The 21,605-nt window shown below is 36.7% G+C and overlaps 1 protein-coding gene across 1 annotated transcript in view; it reads left to right on the forward strand.

The window, feature by feature from the left end:
- Positions 1-21,605, forward strand: part of daam1a (dishevelled associated activator of morphogenesis 1a) — a 56,695-nt gene that overhangs the window by 20,673 nt on the left and 14,417 nt on the right. Inside the window, exons 2-11 of the mRNA XM_016250168.1 lie at positions 9,787-10,021; positions 12,322-12,411; positions 16,573-16,644; positions 17,056-17,150; positions 18,270-18,603; positions 18,856-18,966; positions 19,055-19,158; positions 19,249-19,315; positions 19,399-19,516; positions 20,373-20,511. Of these exons, the coding sequence (XP_016105654.1) occupies positions 9,836-10,021; positions 12,322-12,411; positions 16,573-16,644; positions 17,056-17,150; positions 18,270-18,603; positions 18,856-18,966; positions 19,055-19,158; positions 19,249-19,315; positions 19,399-19,516; positions 20,373-20,511 (1,316 nt within the window). The 5' untranslated portion in view covers positions 9,787-9,835. The remainder of the gene's footprint in view (positions 1-9,786; positions 10,022-12,321; positions 12,412-16,572; positions 16,645-17,055; positions 17,151-18,269; positions 18,604-18,855; positions 18,967-19,054; positions 19,159-19,248; positions 19,316-19,398; positions 19,517-20,372; positions 20,512-21,605) is intronic.

Here is a 21,605-nt window from a genome sequence, read left to right on the forward strand (position 1 = left end):
TTTATTAGTATTTGTTTTTAAATATTTTTATTTCATTTTTAGTACTTTTAGTTCTTCAACTTAAACTTCATTTATTCCAGTCAGTTGTCAAGGCAACATTTTTCATTTAAGTGTTTTTGTTAGTTTTTTTTTACATTTTATTTTAGCTGTATTTCAAATCCAAAAATGATTTTTAATATATTTTAAAAAAAAAATAGTTTGTTAATAATACTGCTTAGCAAGCACAATACTAGACTAGTGATTAGTTCAGTAATCCAAGTTATTGTATTCCTTTAACATCTCAGATCTATTTGTCACTGTACACTTGTCAGCTCTGTGACCTGAGGGTGGAGTCCAACTCAACGCAATCCCTCTTACTGCCCTCCCATTGCACAGTGCAGAATGGAGGTGTGGTATACAGGAAGAGGGTGTTCCTACTCAGACCGGGAACATCTGTCTGACTGTGTGTGTGTGTGTGGATGGTGCACTTATTCAGACTCTGAGCTCAAGCTTATAGTTGTGGTCAGATATTAAAATATTCAGACTGCTTATATTGTAAATCCAGTGGAGAATTAAACCGGAGACCGAGCTGTTTGGAAGACTCATTTTTTGTGTTGATCTTGTGGAGTAGAGGGAGTTTCGTCGGTTATTTCAGGACCAGATTTGATGGTGAGAGATGTATGAGCCGTTGTGGTCTGCGTGCTTCCCACACCGCAGCATTCAGGGCTGAGATCAACAAAGCTCTCACTGCCTGGATTTTACGTGACGATGTGCCTTTCTGAGAGGTGAGCGTGCTGTCTTTGAATTAGAGAAATCAAAATGTGAAGTCACTTTAACATTGATGTTTTACGATGTTTGTTTCTGTATTTCTCAGCTAGTGTAGCTTTGTTAGAATTTGTTGTGTGGGTTGCCGTGTGAAGATACATGGATACATGCCTGCCGATACGCTTTATGCATACTTACCCTTTGGCCTCAGATGAACTGGTATGTGTGCCTTTGTCTTTTTCATCCCAGGCCCTTATCTAAGTGAGTCATGTGATGCAGCCATAAAGTTCTGACCTCAACTGAGGAAGTGTTATGAATGGAATGAGACTGGTGTGCATTTTTCCTGTGGGTGTGCCAAGTGACATAATTACATATTTAATCAGCTATAAATAAACAGCCTGTCGATGATTTATTAATCTAATTTGTTACTGTCCTTTTTGATTTATGTTTGTCCATTTTTAATGTACTGATTTGTTTTTGTTGGATGTGAGTTAGAGGTTATCTATCTATCTATCTATCTATCTATCTATCTATCTATCTATCTATCTATCTATCTATCTATCTATCTATCTATCTATCTATCTATCTATATATATATGTGTGTGTGTGTGTGTGTGTACATGTTCACGTTTACTTCAATACTCTACAAAATAAAGGTTCTATATTGGCATCTTTTATTCCACACTCTTAAAAAAAAAACGTTTTCTAAAGGCGGTTTTCACAGCAGTGCCATACGTTTTTTTTATTGCCATTGATGGTTCCATGAAGAACCTTTAACATCCATGGAACCATTAAGGGGTTCTTTATAGGAGAAAAGGTTCTTTAGATTATTGAAATGTTATTAACACTAAAATAAATGGTTCTTTTTAGAACTGCTTGCTGAAAGGTTCTTTGGGGAACCAAAAATGGATCTTCAATGGCATCACTGCAGAAACGCATCACTGTGAAAACTCCCTTTTGAAACCTTTACTTTTAAGAGTGTACTATAGTATCTTTGTCCTTTTCGGTATCGTTTTGCATTGTGATCACTTTGGTGACATTTGGATGGTGCTTTTTTACATGATAACCGCTGATACCTGTTGATGACCCTCCAGCAATAATTAATAACCAATATCAGCATGTGTGCTTTAATATTTGCTTGTCCATTCAATGTTGAGCTCGGGGAAACTCATTATATACTCAGCTCGACCACAATCCCCAGTAGTGAAACCATGGGATTAGCACATGTAATGCAGGCTGCTGAATCACAAACGTGCCTGACAACTGCAGACAGTGTGCGTCTGCTGGATAATACTGGTTCTCTGGACTCTGGAGGAGTCTGACTTTGGGGATTCAGGCTTAAATGTGACTGTGGAATGATGTGGGTAAGGGGTCTGTGTTTTGAAAACTATTCGACTTGTGTGCCTGATGGACAGCATTTTTGCATCGTTCCTCTCTAGTTGCCTTTCTTGTTTTGTCTAAGTGCTTGGATCCCCAAGAGGTGCATATGACCCCTGTGGGACGCCCCTGCTACTGTCCTGATGTTATTGATCACACGTATAGCCCAAGTGAGCTTAAATGTGGCTATACAGCATCTGGTATACACAACAAGCTTACTATCTATCTGACTTAACAGGAACATAGATAATGGTCATATGTGGGTGTTTGACGTGACTTGTTTTTGGACATTTTGGGTTATCTTGCATGAATTAATAAATGCATAGATAAGAATCTTAATATTTTCTCTCTTAAATTTTTTTAAAATTAAAATTAAAACTAAATATAAAAAATGTCTACATTTAGCATTTAAATTTTTTTTTCAATTGATCTTGTAAGTTTGTGCAAAATACAGCAGAGTATATCTAAATACCTACACAGCAAACACTTACATTAGTCTTATGTTTTCTAAGTTGGCTTAGTTTAACCTTTATGTATAAATATCTTCCTTTACTGTTTTCTGTTTGTTTTCATACTACTTGTTTTATTTCATTTGTTTCATATATTTCATTTCGTTGTTACATATAATGCAATCACTCTTTTCAAAACTTTGTCTTTTAAAACATTTGTTTAATAAAAGCTCTCATTAGCTTTTTTCCACCTTGTTTAGGCTATTCACACAGCAACGGACCCCTGAACTGCTCCCTGGGCACCGCAGCACGGTGTGTGTGTGTGTGTGTGTGTTCACTACTGTGTGTGTGCACTTGGATGGGTTAAATGCAGAGCACAAATTCCGAGTATGGGACACCATACTTGTCCACACGTCACTTCACTCACTCGCATGGAGGATGAATCTCGTGGTTGCACATGCCAATAACAGACTGACATCACTTTGATTAGTTCAGCAGGGATCAATACTGTAACTTGCCATTAGGAACATTGGCTTGTGACTGCTGGATGACAGACCAAAGGCCAGGGTTTGTTTTCTAGTTGGTCCTAGACTGGCCTGAGAGCTGCACTGGATGACCTCCATTATGTAAACTCTAAAATGGAAACCCATTCGCTCTTCTGCAGGCCCAGTGATCAAGGCTTCCAGAGTTATGGATTAGCTTTTAATGAGAGAGGCAGAAAATTACAGACAATGTCGCAAGCCTGTGGAGCTGTTGGTTTAGTGTTAGTTTCATGACTGCTTTTGATATCAGAGCACTGATGATGATGGATTTTTTTCCCATGCCGATGACACAGGCACAGGATAAATGACACAGGGGGAAAAGATGTCACAGAGAAAATAAGGAAAGACAGACTAACAGCCACACTTCTCATTAGATTATTCAGTGAGGTCTGTTGAGATAGTCTGGTGTTGAAGTGCTGTTGTCTTCCCTAAGAGCTCTTTGGGTCATATCCTGGAAGAGATATGACTGCTGGCTACATCATGGGACCTCAAAATCCTGCTTCATCTATCCACACAATTGCTGTGCAATTATGTTATTATGGAGCTCCAGTGCTTGAGAGATGTTCGCTCTGGGATGTATGCATTAGTGCTGGTTTGGTTTAAAGGCACAGTATCTTAGGACTGTCTTTGAAGGCCTTCACTACGCTCTTTGCAATCGACTAGCATTAGAATGCTACTGTTCAAAAGTTTGGTGTTGTAATATTGTGAAATATTATTGCAATTTAAAATAGCTTTTCTATTTTAACATATTTTAAAATGTGCTTTATTTCTCTGATTGCACAGCTGAATTTTCAGCAGCCATTACTCCAGTCTTCAGTGTCACACAATCTGTTGAATATATTTTGTGGAAACTTTGATACATTTTTTTAAAGATTCTTTAAGCATTTATTTGAACTGTATTTTGTAACAATTTATTTTATGATATAACACTGTATTTTCTGTCACTTTTGATCAATTTAATGCATACTTATTGATGTTTCAAATTTAAACACATTCAAATTATTTTAAAGGTCCCATATTGTACACCTTTCTGGAGTTTTATTTGAGGTTTTGATGTCCTTAAGAATATATATTTGCGGTATAAGTACCAAAAACCATCTCAATATATTTTTACAGCTCCTTTCTCAGGAGCTCTGCTGAGAACAGGTCGATTTTGGTCTGTCTAATTAATATCCATGAGCCTCTCTTCTGATTGGCCTGTTGTTTTCTGAGTGATGCACGGCCAGGCCAACCACATGTAAAACAACAAACTGACGATTTATATATAATCATTATTGTATATACATTGTTGTGATTAATTGTGGCTGGAACAATACTGAAGCTGTAAAAATAGTTGCCTGCTGAAATTGAAATATATATACATCTTCATCATGACTAGATAAACACGGTGAGTTTGTCTTTACTATACACACTATGAGGTGGATCACATCTAACAACAATCCTGTCAGATCGTCCATCCTTTGAGTATAACGTGTAACGTTACAGGTCGGCCGATCTGGTTTCGTGGTTAAAGTTAACCCTTTCGACATGTTTCCGTATTGTCGTTGCTCAGCAATGGCATGGACGCGATGTTGTCTGGGGGTTTGGCAAAAAGAGAGTGGAACTGTGGGTGGTGCTCGGGGTGGTGACTGAAGGCAGTGACTGTGTAGTTCTGACGTCAACTTTTTACGGAAGTCACAATGGTTTGTGAGAAATAGCTAGAACTTTAAGCAGGCTGTGTGCATTTTACTGTGGACTGACTGTTTTGAAACGTATATGGTAGTTAAATAGCCCCTAGACCTCAGTAATCGTGAAAAAGCCAGGAAATTTCAGTTTTGACAATATGGGACCTTTAAGACTACATATTCAAATATCTTGTTCCTATTATAACCGTTGCACCAGCAAAGAAAGAAAATGCAAATTACCCATGAGCAGTACATTTCCCATGACATCACTTAAGTTGTGTGCCTCTTTGAGAACCCTCTCTTTATCAAATCCTACCGCTCAAACTCTTTAGATGGTGCCTAAATGTGGTGAGACTGTTAATGAAAGCGATTACAACTCTTTAAAGGAACACAAAGCTGAAACGGCCTCACTTGTCTTTCCATGTACTGTATTTGATGAATGCACATATTTTAATAATCTTTAGAATGATTTGCTTGCAAGCTATGCATGTAAGATTTGTTCATTCCGTTGGCGATTGACCGATAAACAAATAGTGATTCGGTCTCCTCCACATTCAGCTGTTTGCAGTGAAAAGCAACAACAACCTAGACGGACATGCTGACGACAACTGAAGACAAAGTGATCTGAAGTGGTGGAAGTGTTGATGACCACAGTTACCAATATTTGTGCGAAACTGGCAGAAATGTCCGTTGCTTCTTTTAGTTGATTTCTCTTACGATCTGTATGTAGATTGAGGATAATTAGTAATAATTTCTTTTTACTGTACAATTAAAAGCAGCCTTGCTGAGAAGAGACTTCTTTGTATCGCATTGTCACATGCCTTGTAAAAATTCATAAAATGTGACTGAGCAACTGACGACTGTATCAGCCCAGATTTTCCATGTCAGAATACATGCAATGCGCGCGTGTATTAGAAAACAGTGTTCTGTAGTTTATTTACTAATTGTTTAAGGCCATTTTGCAATTTCATTATACAGTATACAGTAACCAGCAACAATCACCCCTTCCTCTTCTCATTGAAAACATGCGATGCAGTCCTAAACAGTCTCTCGCTGTCGGTGCTTGTAATGATTTTTGCGTCTTTCTCCGACAGTTTAAATGCTTCCACACTGCTGACGTGTGTGCTGCATAATAAAGAGTGCGCGCCTCTCACTCTGCACTGGTTACTATTTGATCGCGTCATATCATTGTTTGGTACAATTTATTCTGTCTTTTCGCTTATTCGGTTTTTATACTTTCTCACGTTTTTTTGTTTTTTAAAAATAACTTTCCTGCGCTAGTGTTTTTTTTTTTTTTTTTTAATTTTTTTTTTTATAAAGATGTTTACATTTCAGGGGTTTCCCAGGATGTAAAGATTATTTAGCTCCCTGGCGATCCCAGTTCTTCGTTTGGACAAGATGTGGATTTGGATTACCAGTTTTTATTTTGACATTTGTCAGATAAGCTCTGCATTGTATGTGGTTTGAATAAAGGAACAGAATATTTGCTTAGCAGTGTTTGTGGGTCATAGTTTGGATCAGACCTTGGGAACAAGGACATCTAGCAGCGGCACGATTAAAATCTTCCACTTGTTAATGATTTACTGGCATACTGTGTGCTTGCATTATTCACTTGAAAATAAAAAAATGATGTGAAATGTGATTTGGGCATGTTTTCGTGAGATTCACTAATCTGCTAAATGAATAAATGTTTCTGAGAACATCTTTGTTCTCAAAGCTTGTTGTCATGTACAAATTTGAAAAAAAGCAACTTAAAATACCACAAACCAAGACGCAGTTCATGTAGTCTTTTGCTCAAGTTGATCTAATAATAGATATGGTATCCATTCTTATGGTGTGAAGTGTGTGGTCTTTGCCCACTGATCGTTGGACCAACTGGCCGGGCCGGAGCTATTTTCACACGAAGAAATAAACCCAGTGGTGAGAAAATTCCCAGCCTTGCTCAGGAGAACAGCTGTGTCTAGTCTGCTGGGTTATCGCTGCTAAATAGTTACAGTGTGAGAATCGAGATTCTCTTCCACGTTGGGGAAAAAAAATCACACAAGGCCGTTTTAGTGTGAACATCCAGATTGTTGACATGGCCGAGTGAATCATTCGTTTCAGCTCTCCGAAAAAAAAACACCGAAGAGTTTCCTCTGCAATTTTGCTTCCTCTTTGTCTTCCTTTCTTCCTTCCTTTTTTTCTCTTTCTCATCTGTGAGCCATAGTTTTACCTTTGAATCTTGTTTGAGCTGAATGAGTTAACTTTCTTTGAGAAAAGAGTTGAAGATTAGTTGCATTCATACTAATTGACCTACATTTTTCAGTAACATGACCGTCTCTCAGATGTTTTCTACTGTAGCTTTTCTGGCATCAAGCTGTTTTCTTCAATCAGACATGTTATAGCGTAACAAAATGCTAACAAAACTCTTTTTTTTAAATGCATACTGTGCATGCATTCTTATAACCTAATAAGCTGAGGCAATAATCAAACACACTCACATAGAATATCCTTTCTTGATTTCAAAAGCATTGGAAGATTCATTAGATTTTTAGTAAATCATTCTGAAGATTCTGCAAAACTAATTCTTTTAAATTATCAAAGTGTTCACAGATGTTCTTGCATGACATTGCATTTGTATTGTAAATAAGCATTCAGTTAAATACTCTTTTGTATTATTATGTTAAATTCAGTTAGATAAATTGTATTATTTAGTTTTATTAGTTGTTTAAATTTGAGTTTTGAGTCCAGCTCGGGTCATTTTTTTTTTGTCTGCCACTTCTTTATCCTCCTCATTTCCTGTGAATTCTCCACTGTCTTCTAAATAAAAGAGGCAAGAGCCTCCAAAAATTAAATTTTATATTTTGATTCTGATGGTTGTATACAATTACAAATTGTAAATTGATGGAATCATTTTTAGCATTTTCTTTTCTCAGATGAGCTGCAGACAAACATTCAGAGGTCAAACCGCATGACAGATCATGTTGGGCATCGCCGTTTAAGTGTTTGTGTTTGGGTATAATGACACTATAAACCTGCTCTACAGGGTCAAGTACACTGAGCAGATTTTACACAAACACACGTACTATAAACTCCAGCCTAATCTTGAAGCCATTCAAGCCTTTATGTCCCTGTTCTTCTAAAGGGAAACATCTGGTCACTTTGAGCTTCTGGGTCTGATCGTAAATTCAGAGTGAAGTTTATGTTTGATGACTTCGGGGTCATGATGGCTTTAGCGCTAGAGCTCAGGCTGGTCTACTCATTAAAACAGAACTGGATGAAGATAAAGTTGGGCATGGTAACTTTCTGTTATTCCTAATATGGTGAAAGGGAAGATGAACACGGTTGTGTCTTTTGAGAGGTCAGTTTCATTGTGTGAGGTCTGAGGATAAAGACTACAGACAGTGTCTTTTGTTTTATGAAATCTGGGACAGACTTTGGGGGATGTAGATGAAACAAAGTGATGTTGTGGCTGAGTGAAATGTAGTCATTTGGCAGCCACTTTTATTATGAAGAGGCACAAATTACAAGGACAGTCCCTTGGAGTAACCTGGGGTTTTTCATCCCCCCCAAAAATTCAAAATTAGTCAGCATTTTCTCACCATTTTGTTCCACATCCATTTGAAAGGAGCAATTTAAAAAAAAAGTTCATTCAATTCAAAAAGGATATAAAAAGCGGTTCATGCACTATATTTCAAGTCATATTATGCCATACGATACCTTTGTGTGAAGAACATACCATATGTCTTGATGTGCAGAAGCTCACTTTTTTTTTTTCATTTCTGTTTTACAACTTTTTTCACAGTGGTTATAGCTCATGGATTGGCCTTTTTGGTGTTCAACCCAAAAACAACCTTTTGGTTCCCATTCTAGATCACATATTACACCACCACACCTTGGTTTTTGTAAAACAACTGTTTTTTACTCTTGAGAGTAAAAAGAAAACAAATTAATTAAGTTCTAATATTCGATTTTACTCATTTTGTTGCTTTAGCTTTTTGTCTTAATCCTTTTGAAGAGCACCTCTGATTTTTCCACTGTTAAAATGCAATATTCTCATGCAGTTGCCTTTCACTGATAGACACAGATCCTTTTAAATCTTTTTGTTGTCTTAGTAAAAAGTCTCAATGTACACAACTTAAAAAAAAGTCACATTATGTAAATAAGCTGTCACAAAATAATATGTGAATAACTGTTTTGACAAAAATGTCAAAACTGATAGATAGAACCTTATAATTCCAAGGTGACAAAATATTGAAGGATATTACTTGTAATGCACATTATAAACAAGGTTTAGTGGCAAAATAATTAGTTTTCTTTCTGTAAAGTGATTCACATATAAAAGCACCCAATAGTGTAAAATGATAGCTCATTGCTTTTATAGCTGTTTTATCTGTCTACATAATGCTTTGCATATTGAATCATGCTGCTGTGTATTGCTGGAGTTTATGAGGCTTATGGGAGTGTTGTAATGGGTAATAAGATCATACAGTGCTGGCATTATGAGTCTTACTGCACAAACACAATTTGATAATCCAACATCTCATTTGTTGTAATTTGGGGTCGGTAAGATTTGTAAATGTTTTTAATCAATGTAATGTATCCTTGCTGAATAAAAATATTCATTTCTTTAATAAATGAATAACCCAAAACTTATGAATTCTAGTGTGACTGTGCAAAGTATAACCAAAGCCTTTATTGTGATTCGTTTCAGCGAGATTTTATGCACCAATACAGATACTTTGCATATTGCTACTGGTCTTCAGTGGGAGGTCCAATGTAACCTGTTTGTCAGGAGTATACTTAATACATGAATATTTTAGTTTGAATACATCACACATCTCATGTGACAGCCCTGGTTGGCGGTATGATTTTCAGTTATGTTGTTTTGCATTGAGCTCTGTCTCAGACTCTCAGCATAGTCATCCATATTTTCAGTGAACTAAGAAATGATTCCCAGAAATTATTATTTTTTTATTTGTAGCTTTGTCACCCCTCCTCATTTTCTTTTTTTGTTTTTTTCTTGGACAGGGGGGTCATAGCTAAAGTGAGACACATTTGACTGGCTGGGCCTCTGGCCATGATGGCCCCACGTAAGCGAGGAGGGCGGGGCCTGTCATTCCTCTGTTGCTGTCTAAAGAAGAGCGACCATCCCGAGATCACCTACCGCCTCCGCCATGACAGCAACTTCACACTGCAACCCATGGAGCCCACCCTGCCTATGCCCCCCACCGAGGAACTGGATGCCATGTTCACTGAACTGGTGGTATGTGCTGTAACATGACCTCCATACTCTTTCTTTTGTTTTATTTATTTCCCAAACTCTTAACTGGATGGATGGATTAGTAGGTAGATGGATGGGTATGTAGATACGGTAGATATGTAGATGGATGAGTAAGTAGATGGGTTTATGGATAGATGGGTGGTAGATGTTTAGATGGATGGATTGGATGGATAAATGAATGGATAGATGTATGGGTAGGTAGATGCATGGATGGATGGACGGATGGATGGATGGATGAATGTATGGGTAGGTAGATGGTTAGATGGACGCATAGTTGAAAGGACGAATGGTATGTGGATGGATGGATGGGTGGGTAGATTGATGGATAAGTATATGGATCAATGGATAGATGGGTAGGTAGATAAATGGGTGTATGGATGGATGGATGGATTGTTGGATGGGTCGGTGGATGGATGGATGAATGAATATGTAGATAGATTGGTAGAGGAATAGATGGCTGAGTGCGCGGATGGGTGATTAAGTAGATATGTAGGTGGATGGATGGATAGGTAGATGGAGCACTCATTGTAGTTTAACTTTATTTTGGTTTATGTATTTTATTCAACTTTCTATTGAAGCTTGATACTCTAGATCTTTGGACACAAGCCACTTTGAAAGTCAAATCTGGTCTTTGGTTTTGTCAAACATAATATTAGGGATAACTTAATAAAACCAAGAGGAACTTGTCTTTCATCCCATGACGGGTTTTCACCATTGCATTTTTTGCTAAGACAGAACATACACAGTTCATTAGCATGCAAGCCCACATGGCCAAAAATCACAAATGGAGCCTGTTAAGTGGGTTCATTCAGAATAATCCCATCGGAATAGTTAGAAAAATGCTTGTTCTTCAGTTGAGTACTGCTTTGCTCTACCATTCCTCCATTTGTGGAGTGAATCAGTGCTTGTCTTGGACTCCGTAATATGGGGAATCCAAGCATTCTCTGCTAATGGTCCAGTAAAGAGTGTTAGACAATGCATGTTCCCTCATTAGCTCTGCAGACTCCATTGAGTAAGAGAACGTCTGTATGTCTCATGCCCACCAGCGCGTGACCAGCAGGCATTTGGCACAGATGGGCTCATGGATGACTTGCATGCGCCAGACTCCGTCCCATATGCAGCCTGTCCCCTGCTGAGTCTTTGAGGATTCACAGTGAGCCACAACTGAGGCATCAATCAGGGTCATGTTGACTTGATTTAACAGGAAAATGCTTCTAGCAGGCTTTTGATTATGTGTCGATTTGAGGTGAGAAAGCAGTCCTCCTCATGAAGTTGAAAGATAGCTGATTCTATCTAAATGGCTTTTAGTGAGTGTGAGGGATGGCAGAACAAAATCTCAGGTTCAGGTTTTTCCTGCAGAGACATAAAGAGGGAGAAAGTATAAGAGAACAGTCTGGACAAGATCAGATTTTGACCTGCCTGCTTCTGCAATAGATGTGGTGTCTGGATGTGATTTTGTCTCTCTGGAATCTCTGCTCAAATATACATGAGTACTTACGAGTTGGATTATACGATTTCCCTGTATTTCTCATTCTTTTTATCCTCATTATTTCCTTATGCAGCCTGTTAAAGTGGTCTCGGGACCTGCTCGTTGTATGTGTCTCTCACATGATGTTAATTAACTTGTGCCTGAACATCTGGACTGAATATGACGAACTCAGGCCAGAACTGCATCATGGGAATGCACGGAGGTCACAGGAGTGTACAGGCATTTATTGATGGTTTACATGACTAAATCTTTTGTTTGCCATGAAGAAACAAGGACTCTCTATCTCACACAGAATTGTGGGAAATTAACCCCCGCTTGATGGTCAGTGATATCCAGAGGCTGATGTCAGAATTTAAGTCATGTTGGTTTTGTCAGGCCTTATTGCTGACTGGATAGGAAGCCTGTGTTTGTGTCACTGCCAAATCAAATATCATTTTGTTGTTTGTTTTTCATTCATGCATTCATTCATTCATGCATTCATTCATTAATTCATTCACATTTTACATTCCTTATTTATTTTTTTGTCTATATCTGTCTGTCTTTACAAAAAATTTATTATTTATTTATTTTATGTATTTATTTAATACCTAATATTTTTTATTTGCATAAATATAATACATATTCAGTATTATATTATATTATATTAGAAATAAGCAACCTAAAGTGTAAATTTTAGGCATTTAACGGTATTAGAATGTGACAAAAAAAAAAGTTTTTAAAAGGTGAAAGTCCATTGTATTTGAAATGACAAAGTATACATTATTTTAAAACCTCTCATCTCTTTCTCCCACAGGATGAGCTGGATCTCACAGAAAAACATAGAGAGGCCATGTTTGCCCTTCCTGCCGAGAAGAAATGGCAAATCTACTGTAGCAAGAAAAAGGTAAGAAATTGGCACTGGAAGAAGTACTAGGCAGGGACTCCCGTCACATATGCCTTTTGCATTTTCTGAAAGACCTGAACGTATAGCTTGGCATTGACCACACATAGCAGTTTCCTAAAACAACTCTGTTTCCTGCGGATACATTTCATCTGGCTTGACTGTAGAGTATGAAACTGAACAGCTAAATGTATGAAGACATCTCAGTCGTACTGTACATCCTAAAAAGGACCTAATATAAACGCTGCTGCTCTAGCACAGGCTTGGCTTTGGGACTGAGAAGTGGTGTTGAGTGCAAGGGTTTATTTTCACAGTATGTGTGATATGGGTCTGAGGAGTGAGAGGTAACAGAACCCAGGCTGCCCTGACACACTCTGTAAACCCTCATTTATAGGAGCCCTTTACACCAGTGGAACTAAAGAGCAAACCACACAGCAGTGGTTTGGGGTTTCTCTGCAGCTGCTGGAGTGCATGACCAGTTACCTGGTCACGACCCACCAGGGGAGCGCTCTTCAGCTGCTGACCTATTGTCCTGTAAAACACTTAAAATATAATACTGTCAATCATTATGATGTTAGGAATGAAGTTTATTCTCATTCATATATTAAAGCAAACATTTATGTTGATGTTCTGTATGATGGATCAAGGCTTTGTAAGCTTATACACTGGTAGACATGGAATTTCAGTTAAAATTTTTATATCTTATTTCTGGCTAAAGGAGGATAGTTCAGCTAAAAAAAAATAACATACCCTCATGTCCCTCCAAACATGTATGACTTTGGTTCTTTCATGGAACACAAAAGAAGATATTAAAAAAATAAATAGTATTTTTTAGAGCCCGACCGATATATCGTTTTGCCAATATTTTCGGCCGATATGAGCCTGTCGCCGATACTGATATATCGGAGCGCTCTTCAGCTGCTGACCTATTGTCCTGTAAAACACTTAAAAAATAATACTGTCAATCATTATGATGTTAGGAATGAAGTTTATTCTCATTCATATATTAAAGCAAACATTTATGTTGATGTTCTGTATGATGGATCAAGGCTTTGTAAGCTTATACACTGGTAGAGATGGAATTTCAGTTAAAATTTTTATATCTTATTTCTGGCTAAAGGAGGTTAGTTCAGCTAAAAAAAATAACATACCCTCATGTCCCTCCAAACATGTATGACTTTGGTTCTTTCATGGAACACAAAAGAAGATATTAAAAAAATAAATAGTATTTTTTAGAGCCCGACCGATATATCGTTTTGCCAATATTTTCGGCCGATATGAGGCTGTCGCCGATACTGATATATCGGCCGATATGAATTTTTTTTTTACAGAACATATAATGCAGATAAAATGCTTGAAATGGTGTAATTACTTAGTTTGTCCAGCAAAGCGCGCTCCATTGTTTGCTACTGGCGACCTGGATGAAACGCTTTAAAGCTTAAGTCAATGGAAAACCATCGAAACTTTGAACGGCCATATCTCCGTAACGGTGCGGCGATTCCGCACCAAATTCGGGGGATCTCTTCAGCTCAAGGAACCCTCTCGAACGCGCATCGAGTGTACGTCTCAACTGAGATAAAAAATTTACTCAACCCAGAATTTAAATGTTACTATGGTAAAATAAATATTCAAACCACGTGTGTTACAACTAACACCCCGTTACTTTGTGCATCGCACTCATGGCAAGTTTATTGTTAAATTGTTAAATGCCCTTACATATCTCTGTCACCATTATAAGTGTTTGATCACCACATTTGAGTGATCATTGCAAAAAATGTGTTTATGTATATATTTTCTGTTTATGTATATACTGTATTCTATATATACTACCAGTCAAATGTTTGAACACATGAATGGGAAAGTGTCCAAACTTTTGACTGGTACTGTACTATAATATACACAAAGAATATCGGCCGATATATCGGTATCGGCCTTTCTTTTACGCCCTAATATCGGTATCGGTATCGGCCCCAAAAAACCCATATCGGTCGGGCTCTAGTATTTTTAGTCATACAGTGAAAATCAGTGGGGTTTAGATTTCAAAATGTGTTCTTTTGTGTTCCCCAGAAAAAAAATACTTGAAGTCATGTTAGTTTTGTCTCGTCTTGTATATATATATATTTAATGCAACAAATAAATAGTAAAAAAACAAAAAATGTTTTACTCAGTTTTATCTACTTCTATGGAAGCTAGTTTCCACCACAGGATAAAATTTTTTTTAAAAGGTTTGTGACTTATTTCAGAATTCTGACTTTTTTCTCACAATTGTGAGTTTATTTCTCAAAATTCAGAATTTTCTTCTCAGAATTGTGATTTTTATATCTCCCAATTGTGAGTTTATATCTTGCTGTTCTGAGAAAAAACATCCAAATTGCGAGATATAAACTCGCAATTCTGACTTTCTCACAATTTTGACTTTTTACTCACAATTCCAAGTCTTTATCTCTCATTTCAAACTTTATTTCTCAGAATTGTGAGTTTATCTCACAATTTTGAGTTTACATCTCACAATTCTGACTTTATTTCTTGCAGTTGTGAGTTTATAAATTGAAATTGTGAGATACAAAGTTGCAATTCTGAGAAAAATTGTCACAATTGAGAGATGTTAACACAATTGTGATTGTATAATTCGAAATTGCGAGATATAAACAAACAATTCAAATAAATAAATGTCAGAATTTCAAGATGTTAACTCAAGTTTATAACTTTAAGTTTATTACTTTAAATTGTGATATGAACTCACAATTCTTAGAAGAAAAGTCGCAATTTTATAAAATGTAAACTCGCAAAAAATTTTGCCAGAAAGAAAGTCTGATTTGTGCAATTAAAAAGTTGCAATTACCTTTTTTTATTTTTTATTCCATGGTAGAAACAAGCTTCCATAACTTTCACTGTATTTTATTTTATTATTTTTATTTTACTTCATTTTACAACCAACCTATTTCAGAAAAACCTGTATGCTGCATTATCCCAGCTCAATAAAACACTGAATGCAGCATGTCAGCCAACTACACCTGCAAGGTCTGAATCAAATCTCCTCCCAGTGGAGTTTTGGGGTCTGAGCAACATGTGGAACCAACACTGTGCAATATAATGAGTGCTAAAGCTACTGTCAAGATGTTGAGGCCAAAGTACATGTGAATGTCTGGTATGAAGTATTTGTGTTCATAATAAGTATAATGAGATCTTTCTCACCCTTCATTTTGGTTTCAAACTATATTTTTATTAATCTCTAAACCCCTATGGTCCAAAATAGTTTAGTTAAGTTGTATAATTGCAGAATGTGGTTAGAAAACAATGAGTGGACTTGTTAAATAAGATTCCTGGAAGCTTATCGGCTCATGTGGTGCGCGAAACCCCCCAAAACAACCCCAATTCCCAATTCCAAACTTACCCTGGCCAGCACAAGTCAATCTTAGCCTGAAAGAGCAAGCAGCTGCTATGTTATAGACACTTGAGCATAGCACAAAACACTGTGGTATTGTTTCCCAACCCCAGGCTTTGTATCAAAAGCTTTAAAGAAACAGTTACTCTGGGAAAAGGCATGTTTTGGACCGAATTGTAGCCTTTTAACCTTCTGCCAGAGCATTTAACTCAATATTAGGAGTGGAGTAGTGCTGGAGCTCAGTGTCTTGTCTGTTTTCAGGTAACAAGAAGCATTTTAAACAAGGTGTCAGCTGTGGACACTCGCACACATAAAATATATCCATTCACAAGCACCTTTGGATTGTTGGATGCGATTTTGTGCGAATCGCAATGGTTAGATAAGCTATGTTCTCACACATTGTGGCTGTGGAAGTGCTTGAGAACCTGGCAGTACAAAAAGATCTGTGTTGGTGTGGAGGACAGTACAGTGACGTTTGTGTGTCAGACGCTTCAGTTTCAAATCAGAATTCACCCTATTTACATTTCTGTTGTAAATAATTCATCAGCCTATGTTATTCTAATAAAAAAATATTTATCTTCATAATCTTTGGTAAACCCTTCTTATTTTTGAATTCCTCCTCTTTATCATCCACTCACATCTATCTATCTATCTATCTATCTATCTATCTATCTATCTATCTATCTATCTATATCTATCTATCTATCTATCTATCTATCTATCGTAAATGTGTGTTTATATGATTTCAGCATCCAGGCTAATCTTTAGTTTTTCCATAGGATCAGGAAGAGAATAAAGGGGCGACCAGCTGGCCTGAATTCTACATCGATCAGATAAATTCTATGGCTGCTGTAAGTATGACTAACGAACTAGACAGCAAATAATGAACACTTCCCTGACCACACTCATTTCCGTCTTTGCCCTGAGGACAAAAAATTATCTTAGTCAAGCGAGAGTCATTAAACTCACATATGTTGCCCTTGAGGAAGTTGTTGGGGATGTAGGTGTTTATTGAGTGGTAAACAACTATAAATATTTCATAGGACAAAGAGCACTGATGCTCAGATAATTGGTGAAGCTATAAATTCATTCACATGTTATAGCACTCTTGTGTATTTGTATTTAGCACTTTTTGTATTAAAACTAGTGGTGATTTTTTTTCCCAGTTTAAATGCAATTACATACTTTAACCAAACTGGCAAACCTGGCAAACTTTGGTCAGTCCATTAATTATTTACCTCTACGTTAAATATTACCTTCAGAGGAAGTCCCTGCTGACCCTGGAGAAGGAGGATGAGGAGGAGAGGAGTAAGACCATAGAGAGCTTGAAAACTGCTCTCCGTACACAGCCCATGAGGTACTGCCTTTAACACACACACACACACACACACACAAGGGGTCATTCCATGACAGTATAATTCTTTTTAATTACTCTAAGCACATTGCCTTACACATGGCTGTGTGCAAATGGAGCGTCTCTCTTTCACGAAGTGCTTCATTAAAATACAAGTGCATACAGTAATTTGTCTTTGCAGAGTGTTAGATCTACTGCTCAATTCCTGTTTTGAGTGATTCAGTTTTACTCTTTTTAGTGAAGTCTTCACTCATAATAATGAGTGCATCTCAAAATCAATAACAAAAGAAATAGAAAAATATATTTTGCTTTAAGAAAAAAAACAATTTCAGGATTATTTAAAATTGTTTTCCTTGTGCCATTATTTTTCATCATAGTATATACAAATATGTACACAAATGTGAAATATTTGTCATTTTAATAGTAAAACAGACATTTTACATTTAAATGCTTTAAATTATTGAAAATATTATGTACAAAGGATTATTTTGGGCTGCTTTTGTGAATAACAAAAGAAATAGAAAAATATATTTTGCTTTAAGAAAAAAAACAATTTCAGGATTATTTAAAATTGTTTTCCTTGTGCCATTATTTTTCATCATAGTATATACAAATATGTACACAAATGTGAAATATTTGTCATTTTAATAGTAAAACAGACATTTTACATTTAAATGCTTTAAATTATTGAAAATATTATGTACAAAGGATTATTTTGGGCTGCTTTTGTGCATATTTAATACTATTATTATTATTATTATTATTATTATTTATATCAGTTTATTATAAATTATTATGAGTATATTAACTAACCCTAACATATTTAATTAATTATTTGTAAAATATCATATGTGAATTTAAAGGCACTGTGACATCTGCAAAAATGATGACAAATTTGTATTGCTGTCTCCCAGGAACCATTTACCAGCGACTTAATTTTGCTTGGCTCTCCATCATGGTGGTAAAGGCCTGAGCAACTTTTCTCGTGCAACCGTTTTTGAGGCTACCACAGAAAATGCACTTAAAATTCAGGATATTAAGTTTACATTTTCCATGTGTCCTCCTACCCTAGTAGAAATGTCTTTTCATCTGCTTGGCCTGACCTCTCTGGTGCTCCTCAAGGTTTGTGACACGCTTCATAGACCTCGATGGACTGACGTGCGTCTTGAACTTCCTGAAAACGATGGACTACGAGACCACCGAATCTCAGATCCACACCTCACTGATCGGCTGCATTAAAGCCCTGATGAACAACTCTCAGGGACGTGCCCATGTGCTCGCTCATTCAGAAACCATCAACATCATCGCTCAGAGCTTGGCCACCGAGAACATCAAGACCAAAGTGGCTGTTCTGGAGATCATGGGTGCTGTTTGCTTGGTGCCTGGAGGACACAAGAAAATCCTGGAAGCCATGTTGCACTATCAGAAGTTCGCCTGCGAACGTACGCGATTTCAGGTGGGCGGAAAATTCAAGACTTGATGGTTTCCCTCACTGGGCCACATTGGGTCTCATTCTTTAAACATAAATCATTCATAAAACCAGTTGTTCATAAATTGTTCCTTTGAATTGAATGCAACGATTTACACAGAAATTCGTTCTGCTTTTATTTCACAAATAAGGCCATTGAGACTTATGAATGAAATATTAAGAGGTCTTTCTCCTTTCTTGTTCTCATTCTTTCTCCCCATCTTCTCGGGTTTCACACAGACCCTTCTAAATGACTTGGACAAGAGTACGGGCCGCTACAGAGATGAGGTGAACCTCAAGACGGCAATCATGTCCTTCATCAACGCGGTCCTCAGTCAAGGAGCAGGGGAGGTAAGCTCTACTTTCTCTACATCTGCATCTCATTAGATTCAAATCATCCGAAAGAGTTTCTCCATGACTTCCAACGTTTCATTTACAGACCAGTTTGGAGTTCAGAATTCATTTGCGGTATGAATTTCTAATGCTGGGCATCCAACCAGTGATTGATAAATTACGGTCCCATGAAAACTCCACGTTAGATCGGTAAGTGCTGTATTTTGAGACGCATCATCCTCAAGTACTTGGCCGGGTTGTGTTGAGCTTAACATGCAGTCATCTTTTATTACTCTTCAGGCATTTGGACTTCTTTGAGATGCTACGAAATGAAGATGAATTAGCCCTCGCTAAGCGGTTTGAAAATGTACACTTGCTGTCTTAATTTGCCTCTAAATACACAGGTGCTTTTTTTCAATAGTAATTTCATTGTCTATTTGCTTGGTTCAGGTTCATATAGACACTAAAAGTGCTACTCAGGTGTTTGATCTCATCCGGAAGAGGATAAACCACACAGACGCCTTCCCACACTTTATGTCCGTCTTACAGCACTGTCTTCATATGCCTTGTGAGTGATGACACTTCCCCTGACCCCTCCATAACTGTTTGAACAAACAGACATCATAATATTACCTCATCATACTGTAACTAGTGCCACTAAAGAATACAAAATAATACCATGGTATATAGTTTTGAACATGGCACTACAGTAATACCATGTGTTTTGGACATATACAAGGTTTTTCTCCTGTTGTACCATGTTAATACCATTTATTATTTTTTTTTTTAACAAATACCATTTTAGTGAAAAATCATTTTTAAAAGTGAATTTTAGTCCGCATTAAATTGTACTTTACCATTTGAAAGTTTGTGGTCTGTAAGTTATATATATATTTTAAATATTTTTTAAAATAAATTTGTTATTTATTATTCAGAAAGAATCCATAAAATTGATAACAGTAAAGACATTTATACAAAATATTTATATTTCAAATAAATGCAGTTCTTTTAAACTTTGTTTATCAATGAATCTTGAAAAAAAATTGTTTCCACAAATATATTAAGCAGCAGAACTGTTTTCAGCATTGATAAAAATAAGAAATCATATTATAATGATTTGTGAAGGAATATGTGACACTGAAGACTTGAGTGATAATGCTGAAAATTCAGGTTTACCATAGTATATTTTAAATTACATTTTAAAATATAATAAAATAGAAGACAGTATTATATTATATAATATTTTATATTGTAATAATATTTTACAATATTGCAATTTTTACTGTATTTTTTATCAAATAAATGCAGATTGGTGAGCATGAGAGATATATATATATATATATATATGCATTATATCAATCATTATAGTGAACGTTGTGTTGTTTGCTTGGAAGTGTTGACCATCATCTTTGCTCTTTGCTCAGACAAAAGAAATGGAAATACTGTGCAGTACTGGCTCCTCCTCGATCGAATTGTCCAGCAGATTGTCCTACAGAACGACAAGGGTCATGACCCCGATGTGGCTCCTCTTGAGAACTTCGACGTGAAGAACGTAGTGCGAATGTGAGTGAGAGATATGTCCAGCTTGTGTCGTAACATTTAACAAAAGTGTCCCCTGTTGTCCTAATTTCTTCTCAGTTATTAATATCCTGAGCTTTTAATACTCTCCAAAAACTGTCTGTCATATAATTTTTTGATTTAAGTAATTTAGCTCAGAAAAATATAATCCCAAATCCATAATCCAGATCCAAAATCACAGAGCAACCCATTCACCTGTGTCTAATCACATTTTAGGAAAGCGCCAGACCTTAGATTTTGTTGTTTTATGTTTATAAACCAAGACCCGTCCAGAATATGATTGAACATGAACTGGGTGTACAGACTGAAAAGTTGCTTCAATTTGGTAGTACAAGAGTTAAAATAAACACATCTTTGTGTCATTTTTCTGTATGGGATTAATTAGAACTGAGACACAACTTCACTCTAGTTCAAACAAGGCTGAGAGACGGTCTGGGACGGTTTCAGTCAAATAAAAACAAATATGCAGAATGCATATGGAAAACATTTGGTGGTTTGATCAAATGTTACAGAGCTGAATTTTGACTCTCATTTTAAGGCGACAGGGGCATCTCTGATCGCTTAACATTTTGCACCGAGGTTCCATGGTTTCCTGCTGGTCCTACCCGACTAATATGAAGTCATCTTTGTGCTTTTTTTTATGAATTATGAGTTTTGTGGTTTAGGGACACAGTAAATGATAGTTCACCCAAAAATGGAAATTGTGATCGTTTACTCTCTCCGATGTCGTTCCAAAACTTTATGACTGTAGCTGTGTCTCATTTAGAAGGCTGCACCCTCCGGAGGTCGCATCCTCTGTAGGATGCATATACGAAGTGTCCTCAACCTAGAATTAAACGAGACGGCCTTCGTAGGACAGGCGGAAAAGGAAACCGGAAGTATCACGTTGCTATGCCAACACATTTAGAGCATCGTTGCGCTCTCACACTACTTAAATGAAGGAAAATGATTTCTAAATTTGGAAAGTAATTTGAAAACAAAAATGCTTTTACTTGTTTTATTTTGTTCAATGTTTGAGGAGCTGCAGCGTACCTACAGCAGGCATCTATTAGAGAAAAAAAGGAGGAGGATATTAAAAA

Source organism: Sinocyclocheilus grahami, unplaced genomic scaffold, assembly GCF_001515645.1.
Source record: "Sinocyclocheilus grahami isolate Dianchi unplaced genomic scaffold, SAMN03320097.WGS_v1.1 scaffold972.1, whole genome shotgun sequence".
NCBI lineage: Eukaryota > Metazoa > Chordata > Actinopteri > Cypriniformes > Cyprinidae > Sinocyclocheilus > Sinocyclocheilus grahami.